General features: G+C 41.4%; 1 protein-coding gene across 2 annotated transcripts in view; it reads right to left on the reverse strand.

Moving 5' to 3' along the window:
- Positions 1 to 925: 925 nt before the first annotated feature.
- The window catches only part of gjc1 (gap junction protein gamma 1), a 149,751-nt gene continuing 133,333 nt past the window's right edge, over positions 926 to 17,343 (reverse strand). For both annotated transcript variants that reach the window (XM_061981891.2, XM_072915995.1), the window contains exon 3: positions 926 to 6,880. In XM_061981891.2, the coding sequence (XP_061837875.1) occupies positions 5,378 to 6,826 (1,449 nt within the window). In that variant the 5' untranslated portion in view covers positions 6,827 to 6,880 and the 3' untranslated portion in view covers positions 926 to 5,377. The remainder of the gene's footprint in view (positions 6,881 to 17,343) is intronic.

Here is a 17,343-nt window from a genome sequence, read left to right on the forward strand (position 1 = left end):
GGCCCGCGAATGAATTATCTATGGCCCCCGGGATGATATTTGATTTGTATAAGAACCGGCCCGCAGGCCACAGCCGCCTGCTGCTGTTTTGCACGCACCAATACTCCATTAGGGACCTCATCAAGTCATACAAATGGGGTCCCACAGTACATTTTGGGGGTCCCACTTTTTTTGTAACCGTTTTGAAAACACACAAGAAAAATCATTTTTATTCAGTTATAAACATTCATTCACTGTCTTCTTTCCTTCATGGATCTAAACTTTACTGCTGCCGGTATTTTTTTCTATATTTTTTTCCAGAATGTGTTTGTTCTATTTTTGGCCAAAGTAAGACAAAGAAAAACAATCTAAAAGTCGTCTTTATTTTTTAGTTTCAATGCCATGATTTTTTAATAGTCCGTCCCGCATGTGCACAGATTTTCCTCCATGCGGCCCCTGAGCTAAAATGAGTTTGACACCCCTGGCCTATAGGAAAAAAACACAGTGTGGTTGTATCCTGCGTTCATATATAAAAATATAGTAATCCATGGGGGTGGGTACCGAATTCTATTTTTTCATCAATCAATCAATCAATCAAGGTTTATTTGTATGGCTCTTAATCACTAGTGCCTTAGAGGGCTTCCACAAAAAAAATATTTTTTTTTTTAAAGGTACCGACCAAAGTTTGTCAGTACTATTGGATACCAATTCACATAAAGTAAACGGTGCCATACTTCAATACCGTTGTTGTACGTGACGTAATGTCCGGTTTCAGACTCACCTGCAGGCTCAAGCACTTGGCCGGGAAACTGGCACATTCAACCTATTGGCAAAGACACTTTCTGCTATGGCAACACCATAGCCTATACATATATATATATATATATATATATATATATATATATATATATATATATATATATATATAGCCTATATATTTGGAACAATTTTCCTTGTGGATCAATAAAGTTTGTCTAAGTCTATACAGTACTGCCATCCAATAGTGCAGTACAGTACTTGCCAATGAGACACTGAAGTGTAAGGAAAAAAGATAGCTAGACAGCACAAATTAGTGTTTAAATGTTAAACAAAACAAAAAAAATTTTTTTTAAACAATTAACATTTATAAACACATTTGAACACAGACAAAAGTAATGTAAATTGGTACTATTAAGAACCAGAATCAATTCCCCATACATGTGTGAAAAGTACCCCTCCACAACACCACACTGTTGTTTTTCCTGTGGCCAGTCCGCAGTCTTCTCTTTAAATGGAAAATTCCAATTTTAGTTTCGGAACATGAAAAAAACCAAACGTCTGTTTTTGGCTTTAAATCACCTTTCTGCCGAATGGTGATTTAAATCTTGCTATGGAACTTATAGACGAAAAAGGTACCGTATTTTTCGGACTATAAGTCGCATTTTTTTTTACATAGTTTGGCCGGGCTCCAGTGCGACTTATATACATTTTTTTCCTTCTTTATTATGCATTTTCGGCAGGTGCCACTTATACTCCGGTGCGTCTTATACTCCGAAAAATACAGTAATCGTTTTTTAATCCTATTTTTTTTGACACTAGAAAAAAAAATGCTGTTTTTTAGTAAAACATTTTTTTTTTTAAGTTTGTTTTTTAATTGCCATCCATACAAATGACCAAAACATACCCTGACCGAGGTACCACTGTAACCACCTTAAAGAAATGGGCATAGTACAGAGCCCTGAGGGATGCGGTTTCTTCCATTTGAGCTTGAAGTTGAGTTTTGAGGGTTTGGGGGAAGGTTTTTTTTAACCAAATTACTCCGACAGATGATGACATTATATTCCCATGTTCTTTGTATAGCTGCACTTTGGTTTGCTCACGCCTGCCTGGATCTGGTCTTTCTTGCCGGCTATTCAAAACAGGGCATGGTCGTCATGGGCGCGGCCTGCTTTGGTGCTCACCGGAGCATTTCCACAGTGCAAACACAAGCTCGTTTCATTCTGACATCGTTCCCCTGGTGTGGCATCGCCTTTTTTTACTCCGACGTTTATCCCTGTTAAACACAGCTTGCAGTGTAATCTCCCCCAAGTCTGGCTTTTTTCTTTTGATTATAAAAATATACTATGTCATTTCACATTATTATCACTTTTTAAATAACACTTGAAAGGCAATTTAACACCATAATAACCATAAATACTCACACAGTTAATTCAAACAGTTTCTGTTCAAAAAAAGGGGGGCAAATAAGGAACTTTTTTTTTTTTGTATAAAAAGAGAAATAAAAAAACTTGTTGTTGAATCCCGATGCTGGAAAAACAAAGACATCATAGAAAAAGAAATGGTTTTACAAAAGGGTTGGTCACCACCGTGTAGGCGTTTTAAGCATGGCCTCGGCATTCCAAAGCTTCACACGCGTGAAATCCTATCATCTTGGCACTGACACGCAAACAGTGTTTGGTCTTGTTGTTTTTTTTTTGTTTTGTTTTTTACAAAAATGGCTTTAAACCCTCTTTAACTCATGGGAAGACTTTAAGATCCATCAATCACACATGTGTGTGTATGAGGGGCCGTTAGGGACATTATTCAGAATGACCTCTTACATACACTACTGAAATGCTCTCACTTAAACAACTGAAATGTTTTTCTCTCACACACACTACTGAAACACTCTTATACACACTACTGAAACACTCTTATAGACACTACTGAAATGCTCTCACATAAACAACTGAAATGTTTTTCTCTCACACACACTACTGAAACACTCTTATACACACTACTGAAATGCTCTCACATAAACAACTGAAATCTTTTTCTCACACACACACACTACTGAAACACTCTTATCACACTACTGAAACACTCTTATACACACTACTGAAATGCTCTCACATAAACAACTGAAATCTTTTTCTCCCACACACACTACTGAAACACTCTTATACACACCACTGAAACACTCTTATACACCCTTCTGAAACACTCTTACATACACTACTGAAATGCTCTCACATAAACAACTGAAATGTTTCTCTCTCACACACACTACTGAAACACTTTTATACACACTATTGAAACACTCTTATAGACACTACTGAAATGCTCTCACATAATCAACTGAAATGTTTTTCTCTCACACACTACTGAAACACTCTTATACACACTACTGAAACACTCTTATACACACTACTGAAATTCGCTCACATAAACAACTGAAATCTTTTTCTCCCACACACACTACTGAAACACTCTTATACATACTACTGAAACACTCTTACATACACTACTGAAATGCTCTCACATAAACAACTAAAATGTTTTTCTCTCACACACCCTATTGAAACACTCTTATACACACTACTGAAACACACTCACATACACTACTGAAACACTCTTACATACACGGCACTAACGGCCCCTCATATGTGTGTGTGTGTTGCATTACGCACAGCACCCAGCGTGAGGCAGTCAGGGCTCAACAACAGTGAGAAACTCAACATTAAAGTTGAGGATGCACCATGTTCTCTCGGAACAACAACAACAACAACAACAACAACAAAGGCCCGAGCAGCAGCGGGAGTAGCACTCCTGTCAAAACGCACACACACATGGACATAAACAAACAGTCACAGTAAAGTGAGACCGGACGGCAATCCTCTCAGTTGAACAAAAAAAAAAGTCACTTTTCTTATTGCATTTAATCGCTTTTTGCAATCGGGAGTCTTTGCGAAGGAAAAGAGCCAAAATCGTTTGTTCCTGTCGGACAAGGCAGACGATGGACCCAAGGGCGTACCAGAGACTGTCTTCTGTTTTTTTTTTTGCAAGTTTGACCGCGGTGGCCCAGACGAGGCGTCAGCTGCATCATCGCGTACACAATCTTGCCCAGCTCGCAGGATTGGGTAATTAAAGGGGACCTGCACCTTTTTTTAATTTTTTTTTGCCCATCATTCACAATCCTTACGTAAGACAAGAGCACATATTTTTCTTTGTTTATGCATTCGAGCTTGTTAAATCTGACAAGTACGAGGTGGCTAACAATGCAGCTAATGGTAGTACACTATTCTGCCCATAAAGCTCTCTAAAAAAACATCCAAAAACAGCCAACAATACTCCGTTTACATCTCGTGTCCTGAATATTAGCCAAGTATTAGCGATATTGTTATTGTTATTGTTATTGTTATTGTTGTTGGTGAAAGTTAATTCTAGATCATAAATCATGCCTCTCACCTGGGTAGTAGAAGATTGTTGACATAAAGTAGTTGGTCAACTTTGACATTCAATTTAGATGGCGAGAAACACACAAAAAAACGAGGATTAGGATTAATTCTTCATCTAAACAGGAAGACATGCACATCCAATTACTCTGCATCTGAGTGAGAGCAGACATTGTACAGTAAGTGATTTTTCTATTATGGTCGTAGTTTCCAAAATCTCGACACTGCTGCTAAAACTGCATCTGCGTATGACTCAGCTTGTAAAAGTTGTATTTTTTTCCTCCTTATATTCAGGTTCAAAAATATAAGGTTCTGGATCACCGTTTGTCCCAAAGTAATCGTTCTTGTCTCTAATGTAGTCTGGCATGATTAGCAGTGTTGTCGTTGAAGGGAAAAGTGAACGTTGTGATTATAAATCATGCCTCTCACTTGGATAGTAGAAGATTGTTGACATAAAGTAGTCGTTGGTCAACTTTGACCTTCAATTTAGATAGCGAGAAACACACAAAAACACTTGTTTGCGGCACCTTTTTTTTTTATTTTTAACCTGCTTTAGGATTAGGATTAATTGTTTATCTCAACAGGAATATATGCACATCCAATTACTCTGCATCCCAGTGAGAGCAGACATTGTACAGTAAGTGATTGTTTTATTATGGTTGTAGTTTCCAATATCTTGTTTCACACTTAGCAATACTGCTGCTAAAGCTGGATCTGCGTATGACTCAGCTTCTAAAAGTTGCATTTTTTTCCTCCTTGTATTCAGGTTCAAAAATATAAGGTTCTGGATCACCGTTTGTCCCAAAGTAATCATACTTGTCTCTCATGATTAGTAGTGTTGTTGATGAAGGGAAAAGTGAACGTTGTGATGTGTCTGTGAAATTAATACGCCGCCGTATGCTTAGAATGAGCAAAATTCCTAATATTACATGTTATTATGAATGTGCCTGTTACTACATTACATACATACTTACAGCATGTATATAAGTCAATGGACGATGATTAGAGTGCTTTATAGGCGGGATTTAAAATTTAGAATGCATTATCCATCCATCCATCCATCCATTAAAGAAAGAAAAATAAATGTGTTTTTGTCTTACGTATGGATTGTGAATGACAGACAAAATTCCAAAAACAGTGCAGTTCCTCTTTAAGGCACGGCGGTGTTGACAAGTGGTATGTACACTGCATGGTTTGCATCGGGGTTAAATCCATACCGACGGTTTGCCTTCTCCTGATTTGCTGCTACTGCTGTTGCTGCTGCTGCCGCCGCCGCTGCTGCCTCCTTTGCCGTGCTTGAGTCTGTGCTTGCGCTCCTTCTGAGGCGGCGGCTGCGTCTGGATGATGATGTTACTCTGGGGCTTGTCGTCCTGGTTGTCCCCCAGAGTCTCCTCGGCCCGGTGCTGCTGACTGTAGGCCTGGATGGCGGCTTCCAGCTGCTCGTGAGCCTGCTGGATCATGTCCTTGTTGAGGGCCACGCGAGCCTCGCCCCCCGTGGGGAAGTTGTCCTCATTGCTGCCGAACTGCTGCTGCTCCTCCTGGGCGATGTTTGCCCGGTTCTGCTTGCACGCCATCTTGGCGTTGCTGAGGTCGGTGTAGGGCATCTGCTCGGGTTTCACCACGATGTTGTAGCCAGGCGGCGCCGACGGGGTGTTCCAGGAGAACGGATAACCCACATAATCGGCAGGTCCATCCCCACCGTCCCCGCCTTCGGAACCTGCCTCCGGTCCGGCCACCCCTACCGACCCGTCTCCGCCCACATTGGTGCCCAGCAGGCCCAGCTGGTACTCGTCGTCCTGAGGAGGGCAGCGGCGGCGACGCAGAATGTCGCAGATGGAGCCGATGCCTAAGTGCAGCATCTCCCAGATGTTGAGCACCAGGCAGAGCACGGTGACACCGTACATGATGCGCAGGAAGATAGTCTTCTCGGTGGGCCGCGACACAAAGCAGTCCACGCTGTGGGGGCATGGTTTCCCCGAACACACAAACACGGGCGTCACGCGGAAGCCGTACAGCAAGTACTGGCCCGTCAAGAAGCCCGCCTCTAAAACCGTGCGTGTCACCAGCTGCAGAACGTAAACCCGCATCAGACCCTCATCTCGGATGCGCGTGCGACCGTCATGGCGGATCTTAGGTCTGGGTGTAGGCTGCAGCGGATCTCGAGGTCTTTTGGGAGGTTCCATCTCTGGCACCTCATAGATCATGGGATCGTCCTCGCGGTCCTCCTCGGTCTCCTCGATGCCCCGGTGCTGCCGCGCCCCGAAACAGATTTTCCTGGGCTTCCGGTGCGTGTAGCCCCCTCCGACGGGTCTCACAGCAACAGCTCCGACTCCTCCCTTAGCTTCATCCAATCGCGCAATCTTGTTGACGGCGTAGCCCATATACATGAGAGACGGCATGGCCACCAGGATGATCTGGAAGACCCAGAAGCGGACGTGGGACAGTGGGGCGAAGGCGTCATAGCAGACGTTCTCGCAGCCCGGCTGCCCCGAGTTACACACGAACTTGCTCTGCTCGTCGTAGTAGATGGACTCTCCTCCAACGGCCGTGAGGACGATGCGGAAGACGATGAGCACGGTGAGCCACAGCTTCCCCACGAAGGTGGAGTGGTTGTGGATCTCCTCCAGCAGCCGCGTGAGGAAGCTCCAGCTCATGGTGTCGCTGGACAGTGGGGCAGACAGTGTCCCTCTCTCAACTGCTCACAGACTCTGGACGGGGAAAGGGAAATAAAGAGGACGACAGCGTAAGTATCCTGGGAGTTATTGGAAAATGCACAATAAATACAAGGTCTTTTTGATCCGTTTGATTGGAGCAAATCACCACTGTGTGGACAGGAATTCCACAGTGGTGTGCCGTCAGGGCCAGCAAGGCCTTCTCTGCTGGCCTAAAATAAATCCTGATGATAATAAAATATATAAAAGTATTCATCATATTCTCTTCATGTCATATTAGGTTACAGTGTTGCTGTTTTTAAGTTAGAGCTTTTATCCAATCAAAATTCAGATAGCTTGTTGCCAGCGCTGTATGAAATCTGCCGGAGGCCTTCTGAACCAACATTAGCGGCGTCTGTGCAGTTTAACGAACGGAGGACATTCAGTTAACAGACAGTTGCGATAGCCGATCAGATCACAGGATGTTGACAGTAGCCTTACGTTGAACGTGACTGTGATTGGATACTCAATTGTCACTCCCAAGTATTCAATCATTTGGATAAGTTGTGATTTACGAAAGCAGAAAGTGGCACCGGAGCCATACCCGGCCAGCGGAGGAATCAGCGGTACTCACTTTTTTTTACCAACAAAGAAGCAGAGCAAAACGTTGATTAGGTGGCAGATATATATTTGAAAGGGCATTTTCAAGTGGAGGAGTTCAAGTACCTCGTAGTCTTGTTCACGAGTGAGGGAAGAGTGGATCGTGAGATCGACAGGCGGATCGGTGCGGCGTCTTCAGTAATGCGGACTCTGTATCGATCCGTTGTGGTGAGGAAGGAGCTGAGCCGGAAGGCAAAGCTCTCAATTTACCAGTCGATCTACGTTCCCATTCTCACCTATGGTCATGAGCTTTGGGTTATGACCGAAAGGACAAGATCACGGGTACAAGCGGCCGAAATGAGTTTCCTCCGCCGGGTGGCGGGGCTCTCCCTTAGAGATAGGGTGAGGAGCTCTGCCATCCGGGGGGAGATCAAAGTAAAGCCGCTGCTCCTCCACATCGAGAGGAGCTAGATGAGGTGGTTCGGGCATCTGGTCAGGATGCCACCCGAACGCCTCCCTAAGGAGGTGTTTAGGGCACGTCCGACCGGTAGGAGGCCACGGGGCAGACCCAGGACACGTTGCGAAGACTATGTCTCCCGGCTGGCCTGGGAATGCCTCGGGATCCCCCAGGAGGGGCTAGACGAAGTGGCTGGGGAGAGGGAAGTCTGGGCTTCCCTGCTTAGGCTGCTGCCCCCGCGACCTGACCTCGGATAGGCGGAAGGAGATGGATGGATTTTCAAGAAGGATATTTAAAGAGAAACTACATCTTGTGAAACAAGGTTGGCCGACCCCGTAAACTAGTTAGGTTGTCCTGGCGGTGAAATGGTTTGCCTGCCACTTCCACTCGAATCAACCAACTACAAGCGGTACCAATGGCTTTTAAAATTGTGAGTTCAAATATATTTTTTCACATTCAATATGTTTTTTACAATTATTTTAGTTTTGACAGTACCACGTCCGATGCGGGTTTATCGATTTTTCAAATGCGCCTAAAAATAGACAGTTTTGTACACTAGTGACAAATTGAGGTGATTCAATGCACAGTAGTGCGCAACTGTGTTTCTGTATATATATTTTTCAAGCCGTGGTTATGTGGCGACGTAAATTATGGTATTTTGGGAGGTATTTATTGAAGTAGGACATCACTGAAGGCCTAGGTGGGAAACGCACGGCCCGCCACTGGAAGTCCATCTGCTGGATATGATGGGTTAAAGCACTACCCATCCCAAAAGCAAGTGAAAGAATGAAAATCAATTATATGCTTTTGATTTAGATCTGCACTACAAGTCTGTGGCTTCTCTTTTGATTTATCTCAAGACTCTTCAGTGTTAGTGATCAGTATAAAAATGATCTGCCGCTAGATGGCAGCAGTGCTCAACCTAATCCAAAGTGGACGACCAGGTTTTAGAGTTGTTCCCAAAACATGGTACCCTGAGGGGCTTTTGACCAATCATTTAAAAGATTGTCTGGCTACACTTTCTCTGATTGGTCAAAAGCCCCTCACATGACTTCAGGACACCATGCTTGGGACCAACCCTGAAACCAAGTCATCCCCACTCTCTCTATGCTCTGACCTAATCTGTTTCTGAAATTCCAAAATGAGTAGTTCAGTGGTTCTCAAACTTTTTTTTTTATTTCTTTTTTTTTACAAAGTACCACCTCAGAAAACACTTGGCTCTCCAACTACTACTAAAAAGACCAACATTAAAATACAGTAGCGTAGTAGGCAAGGCAACTTTATTTGTATAGCACTTTTCATACACAAGGCAAACTCAAAGTGCTTCACAGACAACAAAGTGAAATGAAAGAAAATAAAAGCAAAATTAAAATGCAGACAATAAAAATAAAAACAGTGCGGACGTTAAAAAGTTAAAAGATTAAAAGATTTATCTGAAAACTAAGGTGAACATAAACGTTTTCAGTCTAGTGTTAAAAGTAGTCAGAGTTGGGGAAAGTCTGACATCTTCAGGAAGTTTATTCCAGCTATTTGTTGCATAGTGACTGAATGATGCTCTCCCTTGATTTGAGTTTACTCTGGGAACCGCTAACAGATTGATCTCAGAAGATCTTAGTGATCTAGAGCAGTGGTTCTCAACCTTTTTTCAGTGATGTACCCCCTTTTTTAATTCAAATACCCCCTAATCAGAGCAAAGCATTTTTGGTTGGAAAAAAAGAGATAAAGAAGTAAAATACAGCACTATGTCATCAGTTTCTGATTTATTAAATTGTATAACAGTGCAAAATATTGCTCATTTGTAGTGGTCTTTCTTGAACTATTTGGAAAAAAAGATATACAAATAACTAAAAACTTGTTGAAAAATAAACAAGTGATTCAATTATAAATAAAGATTTCTACACATAGAAGTAATCATCAACTTAAAGTGCCCTCTTTGGGGATTGTAATAGAGATCCATCTGGATTCATGAACTTAATTCTAAACATTTCTTCACAAAAAAAGAAATCTTTAACATCAATATTTATGGAACATGTCCACAAAAAAGCTAGCTGTCAACACTGAATATTGCATTGTTGCATTTCTTTTCACAGTTCTTTTTGACAGACATTTTAGTGAGGGTCAAACCATCATGGCATGGGGGAAACTGAATGGAATAGCCTACTTGATTTGATGTTCAGTTTATGAACTTACATTCATATTTTGTTGAAGTATTATTCAATAAATATATTTATAAAGGATTTTTGAATTGTTGCTATTTTTAGAATATTTAAAAAAAAATCTCACATACCCCTTGGCATACCTTCAAATACCCCCAGGGGTACGCGTACACCCATTTGAGAACCACGGATCTAGAGGGCTTACATAGTATATCAGTGATATACTTCGGCCCTAGACCATGTAGTGATTTATATTTGAGCAGGAGGATTTTGAAATCAATTCTCTGATGTACAGGGAGCCAATGTAAGGATTTAAGAATTGGTGTAATGTGCTCACATTTTTTTTGGTCTTTGTTAGAACTCTAGCAGCAGCGTTCTGAACAAGCTGTAGCTGCCTGACAGCTTTTTTGGGAAAACCTGCAAGGAGACCATTACAATAGTCTAGCCTACTGGTAATAAAGGCATGTACAAGTTTTTCTAAGTCTTGAGCTGACATGAGCCCTCTGAGTCTTGTTACATTTTTGAGGTGATAGTAGGCCGATTTTGTTACTGATTTGATGTGACTGTCGAAATGTAAATCAGAATCTAAAATAACCCCAAGATTTCTGGCCAAAGTCTTCATTAAAAACAAGGCCGAGGTTTTATTCAGCAAGTATATATGACATTACACACAGTTTAAACATTAACACTATGTTAGATAAATAAAACGTTTACATTACACTATTTACTTCAATTATTATTTTGCGTACAACTAGATAGAGCCTGCGTACCACTAGTGTGTACCATATTTTTATTTTTATTTTTATTTTTTTTATGTCTAAATATAATTTATTAGACAATTTAATTCCAACTCACATGATGACGTCGCATTCACACACACACCCCCGAAAGTATGTTTTACCTCAATTATACAGTAATGAATAATTGTGATATCAATATTAATAATGACTTATTTCAGCAAGACAATGCCAAGCCACGTGTTACAACAGCGTAGCTTCATAGTAAAAGAGTGCGGGTACTAGACTGGCCTGCCTGTAGTCCAGACCTGTCTCCCATTGAAAATGTGTGGCGCAATACGAAGCCTAAAATACCACAACGGAGACCCCCGGACTGTTGAACAACTTAAGCTGTACATCAAGCAAGAATGGGAAAGAATTCCACCTGAAAAGCTTCAAAAATTGGTCTCCTCAGTTCCCAAATGTTTACTGAGTGTTGTTAAAAGGAAAGGCCATGTAACACAGTGGTAAAAATGCCCATGTGCCAACTTTTTTTGCAGTGTGTTGCTGCCATTAAATTCTAAGTTAATGATTATTTGAAAAAAAAAAAATGTTTCTCAGTTCGAACATTAAATATCTTGTCTTTGCAGTCTATTCAATTGAATATACGTTGAAAAGGATTTGCAAATCATTGTATTCTGTTTTTATTTACCATTTACACAACGTGCCAATTTCACTGGTTTTGGGTTTTGTACTTAAGCTAAAAGCGAAAAGGTGTCCAGGCTGGTCCACCGCTCTTAAAAACCAAGAGGGCAGTGGTAGAGATGTCCGATAATATCGGACTGCTAATATCGGCCGATAAATGCTTTAAAATGTAATATCGGAAATTATCGGTATCGGTTTCAAAAAGTAAAATTTATGACTAAAACGCCGCTGTACGGAGTGGTACACGGACGTAGGGAGAAGTACAGAGCGCCAATAAACCTTAAAGGCACTGCCTTTGCGTGCCGGCCCAATCACATAATATCTACGGCTTTTCACACACACAAGTGAATGCAAGGCATTCTTGGTCAACAGCCATACAGGTCACACTGAGGGTGGCCGTATAAACAACTTTAACACTGATACAAATATGCGCCACACTGTGAACCCACACCAAACAAGAATGACAAACACGTTTCGGGAGAACATCCGCATCGTAACACAACATAAACACAACAGAAGAAATACCCAGAACCCCTTGCAGCACTAACTCTTCCGGGACGCTACAATATACGCCCCCCGCCCACCTCAACCTCCTCACGCTCTCTCAAGGGAGAGCATGTCCCAAATTCCAAGCTGCTGTTTTTGAGGCATGTTAAAAAAAAATAATGCACTTTGTGACTTCAATAATAAATATGGCAGTGCCATGTTGGCATTTTTTTTCTCCATAACTTGAGTTGATTTATTTTGGAAAACCTTGTTACATTGTTTCACGTTGGGAAGACTATGTCTCCCGGCTGGCCTGGGAACGCCTCGGGATCTCCCGGGAGGAGCTGGACGAAGTGGTTGGGGAGAGGGAAGTCTGGGCTTCCCTGCTTAGGCTGCTGCCCCCGCGACCCGACCTCGGGGAAGAAGATGGATGGATGGATGGATTGTTACATTGTTTAAAGGGGAACATTATCACCAGACCTACGTAAGCGTCCATATATACCTTGATGTTGCAGAAAAAAGACCATATATTTTTTTAACCGATTTCCGAACTCTAAATGGGTGAATTTTGGCAAATTAAACGCCTTTCTAATATTCGCTCTCGGAGCGATGACGTCACAACGTGGCGTCACATCGGGAAGCAATCCGCCATTTTCTCAAACACCGAGTCAAATCAGCTCTGTTATTTTCCGTTTTTTCGACTGTTTTCCGTACCTTGGAGACATCATGCCTCGTCGGTGTGTTGTCGGAGGGTGTAACAACACAAACAGGGACGGATTCAAGTTGCACCAGTGGCCCAAAGATGCGAAAGTGGCAAGAAATTGGACGTTTGTTCCGCACACTTTACCGACGAAAGCTATGCTACGACAGAGATGGCAAGAATGTGTGGATATCCTGCGACACTCAAAGCAGATGCATTTCCAACGATAAAGTCAAAGAAATCTGCCGCCAGACCGCCATTGAATCTGCCGGAGTGTGTGAGCAATTCAGGGACAAAGGACCTCGGTAGCACGGCAAGCAATGGCGGCAGTTTGTTCCCGCAGACGAGCGAGCTAAACCCCCTGGATGTCTTGGCTCACACCGTCCCTTATGCCACCGAAGATGATCAAGAGAAGAATATAGACCCTAGCTTCCCTGGCCTGCTGACATGAGGGTATGTCTACAGAATATATTAATTGATGAAAACTGGGCTGTCTGCACTCTCAAAGTGCATGTTGTTGCCAAATGTATTTCATATGCTGTAAACCTAGTTCATAGTTGTTAGTTTCCTTTAATGCCAAACAAACACATACCAATCGTTGGTTAGAAGGCGATCGCCGAATTCGTCCTCGCTTTCTCCCGTGTCGCTGGCTGTCGTGTCGTTTTCGTCGGTTTCGCTTGCATACGGTTCAAACCGATATGGCTCAATAGCTTCAGTTTCTTCTTCAATTTAATTTTCGCTACCTGCCTCCACACTACAACCATCCGTTTCAATACATGCGTAATCTGTTGAATCGCTTAAGCCGCTGAAATCCGAGTCTGAATCCGAGCTAATGTCGCTATAGTTTGCAGTTCTTTCCGCCATGTTTGTTTGTGTTGGCTTCACTATGTGACGTCACAGGAAAATGGACGGGTGGTTAAAATCAGGAACTTTGAAGCTTTTTTTTAAGGATATTGCGTGATGGGTAAAATTTTGAAAAAATCTTCGAAAAATATAATAAGCCACTGGGAACTGATTTTTAATGGTTTTAACCATTCTGAAATTGTGATAATGTTCCCCTTTAATGCATCCAGCGGGGCATCACAACAAAATTAGGCATAATAATGTGTTAATTCCACGACTGTATATATCGGTATCGGTTGATATCGGTAATTAAGAGTTGGACAATATCGGATATCGGCAAAAAAAGCCATTATCGGACATCTCTAGGCAATGGTTTTTATGGCGACCAACAAGCTGCTTTTGCTGATTTTTACTAGCCGCTGTGGCGTCAACAGCATTTTTTAAGCTGTTATTTGAAGGTCATACTGTTGCTTTAAGACATTTAAGTACAAAGTTCCCCCCCGCAAACTTTAAAGTGATCTGTTGCTCCTTGCAGGATGAACAGCGGCTGCGTGGGGAGCTCAGTGTCACGGGGAGGGGGCTGTCAGGTTCAGTCTTAACGGGAATTAAACACGCCGGGAAAGAGGATATCACCATTTTTTAAGAACTACCATCAAGCAGAACTGAAGAGGCGGCGAAATAATCCAAATAGGGAATTTGCTATCACTATACACACACACACTTTCTATCTCTTTTTGAAGAGTAAATCCTCTTAGCGCGCCGTCTTCGGTGAGAGGTGCAGTTTTGAAGGCTTGCATTAGTCGGAGAGGTAAACGTGCATTGTGCGGTGTCAACTCTTGTCCCGGAAGAGCGCGACACGTTGAGTATGTAGGTTACTTCCTAGCTCCGGGCCGCTCCATCCTAACCAGCACGATCAGCAGGTGGTAAGCGCGGCCCAAACCGTCGCCTTCCCTGCCCCGTGGCGGCTTTTGGACCGGAGGGGGGTAAATATGGGACTTTCTTCTCCCCGCTGAGACGGCACAATAGAGCGCGGCTTAATCCCCGGCCTGAATGGCGGCTGAGATTTTAAAGGGCTTCTGGGGTCCTGCATCCTTCGCCAGCAGGTTTGGGAGCTTTAGGTCGCATTCAAGTCTGCTGGAGGAAGTATAGCAAATATGCCCGCTCAAGTTTAGTGACAAAAACATGGCTGGCCACGCAGCAATTTCCAATTTGTGTGCACTTGCAGATTAAAAACATATACGGTATGTTTCTTTGAGATAAAACTCTTCTACGCTGTAAACATTTACAGCGTTTAACGCTATTTTTTTCCCCACAGTAAAATACTGTCATTAAAATGTACCGTAACACTACAACAAAAATGACGATATCTTTATATTTCACACAACTAACTGTCATTGCACAGTAAAATACTGTGATTATAGTTACAGTTCTCTGTCATATCGCAATAAATTACTCTCTTTTATAGGCATCTACTGTAAAAATGCTAGTCAAAGATCCTCTATTAGAAATAAATGCTCTAATGTTTTATAGGCATCTACTGTAAAAATGCTAGTCAAAGATCCTCTATTAGAAATAAATGCTCTAATGTTTTATAGGCATCTACTGTAAAAATGCTAGTCAAAGATCCTCTATTAGAAATAAATGCTCTAATGTTTTATAGGCATCTACTGTAAAAATGCTAGTCAAAGATCCTCTATTAGAAATAAATGCTCTAAAGTTGTTTTGGGAATCTACTGTAAAAATGCTAGTCAAAGATCCTCTATTAAAAATTAATGCTCTAATGTTTTATAGGAATCTACTGTAAAAATGCTAGTCAAATATCCTCTATTAAAAATTAATGCTCTAATGTTTTATAGGAATCTACTGTAAAAATGCTAGTCAAGAGCCTCTACTAAAAATTAATGCTCTAATGTTTTATAGGAATCTACTGTAAAAATGCTAGTCAAAGATCCTCTATTAAAAATTAATGCTCTAATGTTTTATAGGAATCTACTGTAAAAATGTTAGTCATAGATCCTCTATTAAAAATTAATGCTCTAATGTCTTATAGGAATCTACTGTAAAAATGCTAGTCAAAGATCCTCTACAGGATGGAAATTATCTGTTGTTGTTTTGGGAATCTACTGTAGAAATGCTAGTCAAAGATCCTCTATTAGAAATAAATGCTCTAATGTTTTATAGGAATCTACTGTAAAAATGCTAGTCAAAGATCCTCTATTAGAAATAAATTCTCTAATGTTTTATAGAAATCTACTGTAAAAATGCTAGTCAAAGATCCTCTATTAGAAATGAATGCTCTAATGTTTTATAGGAATCTACTGTAAAAATGCTAGTCAAAGATCCTCTACAGGACGGAAAGGATCTGTTATTTGTTTTGGGAATCTACTGTAAAAATGCTAGTCAAAGATCCTCTATTAGAAATAAATTATCTAATGTTTTATAGGAATCTACTGTAAAAATACTAGTCAAAGACCCTCTATTAAAAAAAAATAATGCTCTAATGTTTTATAGGAATTTACTGTAAAAATGCTAGTCAAAGATTCTCTACAGCAGTGGTCCCCAACCACCGGGCCGCGGACCGATTGGTACCGGGCCGCGCAAGAATTAAAAAAAATAATAATAATAATAATTAATTAAATCAAAGTAAAATACACAATATATACATTATATATCAATATAGATCAATACAGTCTGCAGGGATACACATGATTGTATTTCTTTATGACAAAAAAAAATAAAAAATACCATAACGGTCCGCAGCTACAAAAAGGTTGGGGACCACTGCTCTATAGGACAGAAACGCTCTGCTGTTTTTTTAAGGGAGTTTGCCCAACCAGTCTACATGTGCTTTGTGGACTTGGAGAAGGCATTCGACCGTGTCGAATTTGATTTGATTTTTATTAAGGACCCCCATTAGCTGGTTGCCACAACAACCCACTAGTCTTCCTGGGGTCCACAAATTCAATACAAAGTAAGTAAAAGCATATAATTATAACTACACAATACAGAAAAAAATAAAAAATAAAAACATCAATAAGAAAACAAGGACACAATTTACAGTCACAGAATAATAATTACCATATAAATATAACTACACAATATAAAACCAAACAAATTATCAACAAGCAAACTAATTTAAAGACTCAGATAAAATATTACTTTCTTTTTAAAAACCTGTTTACTTTCAATGCCGGTGAGAATTCGAGGCAGGTTATTCCAGAGCGATACAGATCTATAAATAAAAGATTTCCGCAAAGCATTCTTCCTGGTACGAGGGAGTACAAAATGCCCCTCACTGGACGCCCTGGTGTTATGATTATGTATAGTGCTACTGTAAACTATTTGGGCCATGAGAAAAGCAGGAGTTTTACCACCGGTTACTGATTTGAACAATATTAGAGAATTAGCTGACAACCTGTTCTGCACTGTTAGCCAGGAAAGAGAAGCATGCATTTGGTTAACATTGGTTCTTAGTGAACAACCCACAACCAGCCTTGCTGCCCTATTCTGGACAATCTGGAGCTTACTGATCTCACCACTGGAAGTCCTGTGGGGAGTGCTCAGAGAGTATGGGGTATCGGACTGTCTGATTGTGGCGGTCCGCTCCCTGTATGATCAGTGTCAGAGCTTGGTCCGCATTGCCCGCAGTAAGTCGGACACGTTTCCAGTGAGGGTTGGACTCCACCAAGGCTGCCCTTTGTCACCGATTCTGTTCATAACTTTTATGGACAGAATTTCTAGGCGCAGTGAAGGCATTGAGGGTATCCGGTTTGGTGGCTGCAGGATTAGGTCTCTGCTTTTTGCAGATGATGTGTTCCTGATGGCTTCATCTGGCCAGGATCTTCAGCTCACACTGG

The sequence above is a fragment of the Nerophis lumbriciformis genome, linkage group LG24 (assembly GCF_033978685.3).
Source record: "Nerophis lumbriciformis linkage group LG24, RoL_Nlum_v2.1, whole genome shotgun sequence".
Classification (NCBI taxonomy): domain Eukaryota; kingdom Metazoa; phylum Chordata; class Actinopteri; order Syngnathiformes; family Syngnathidae; genus Nerophis; species Nerophis lumbriciformis.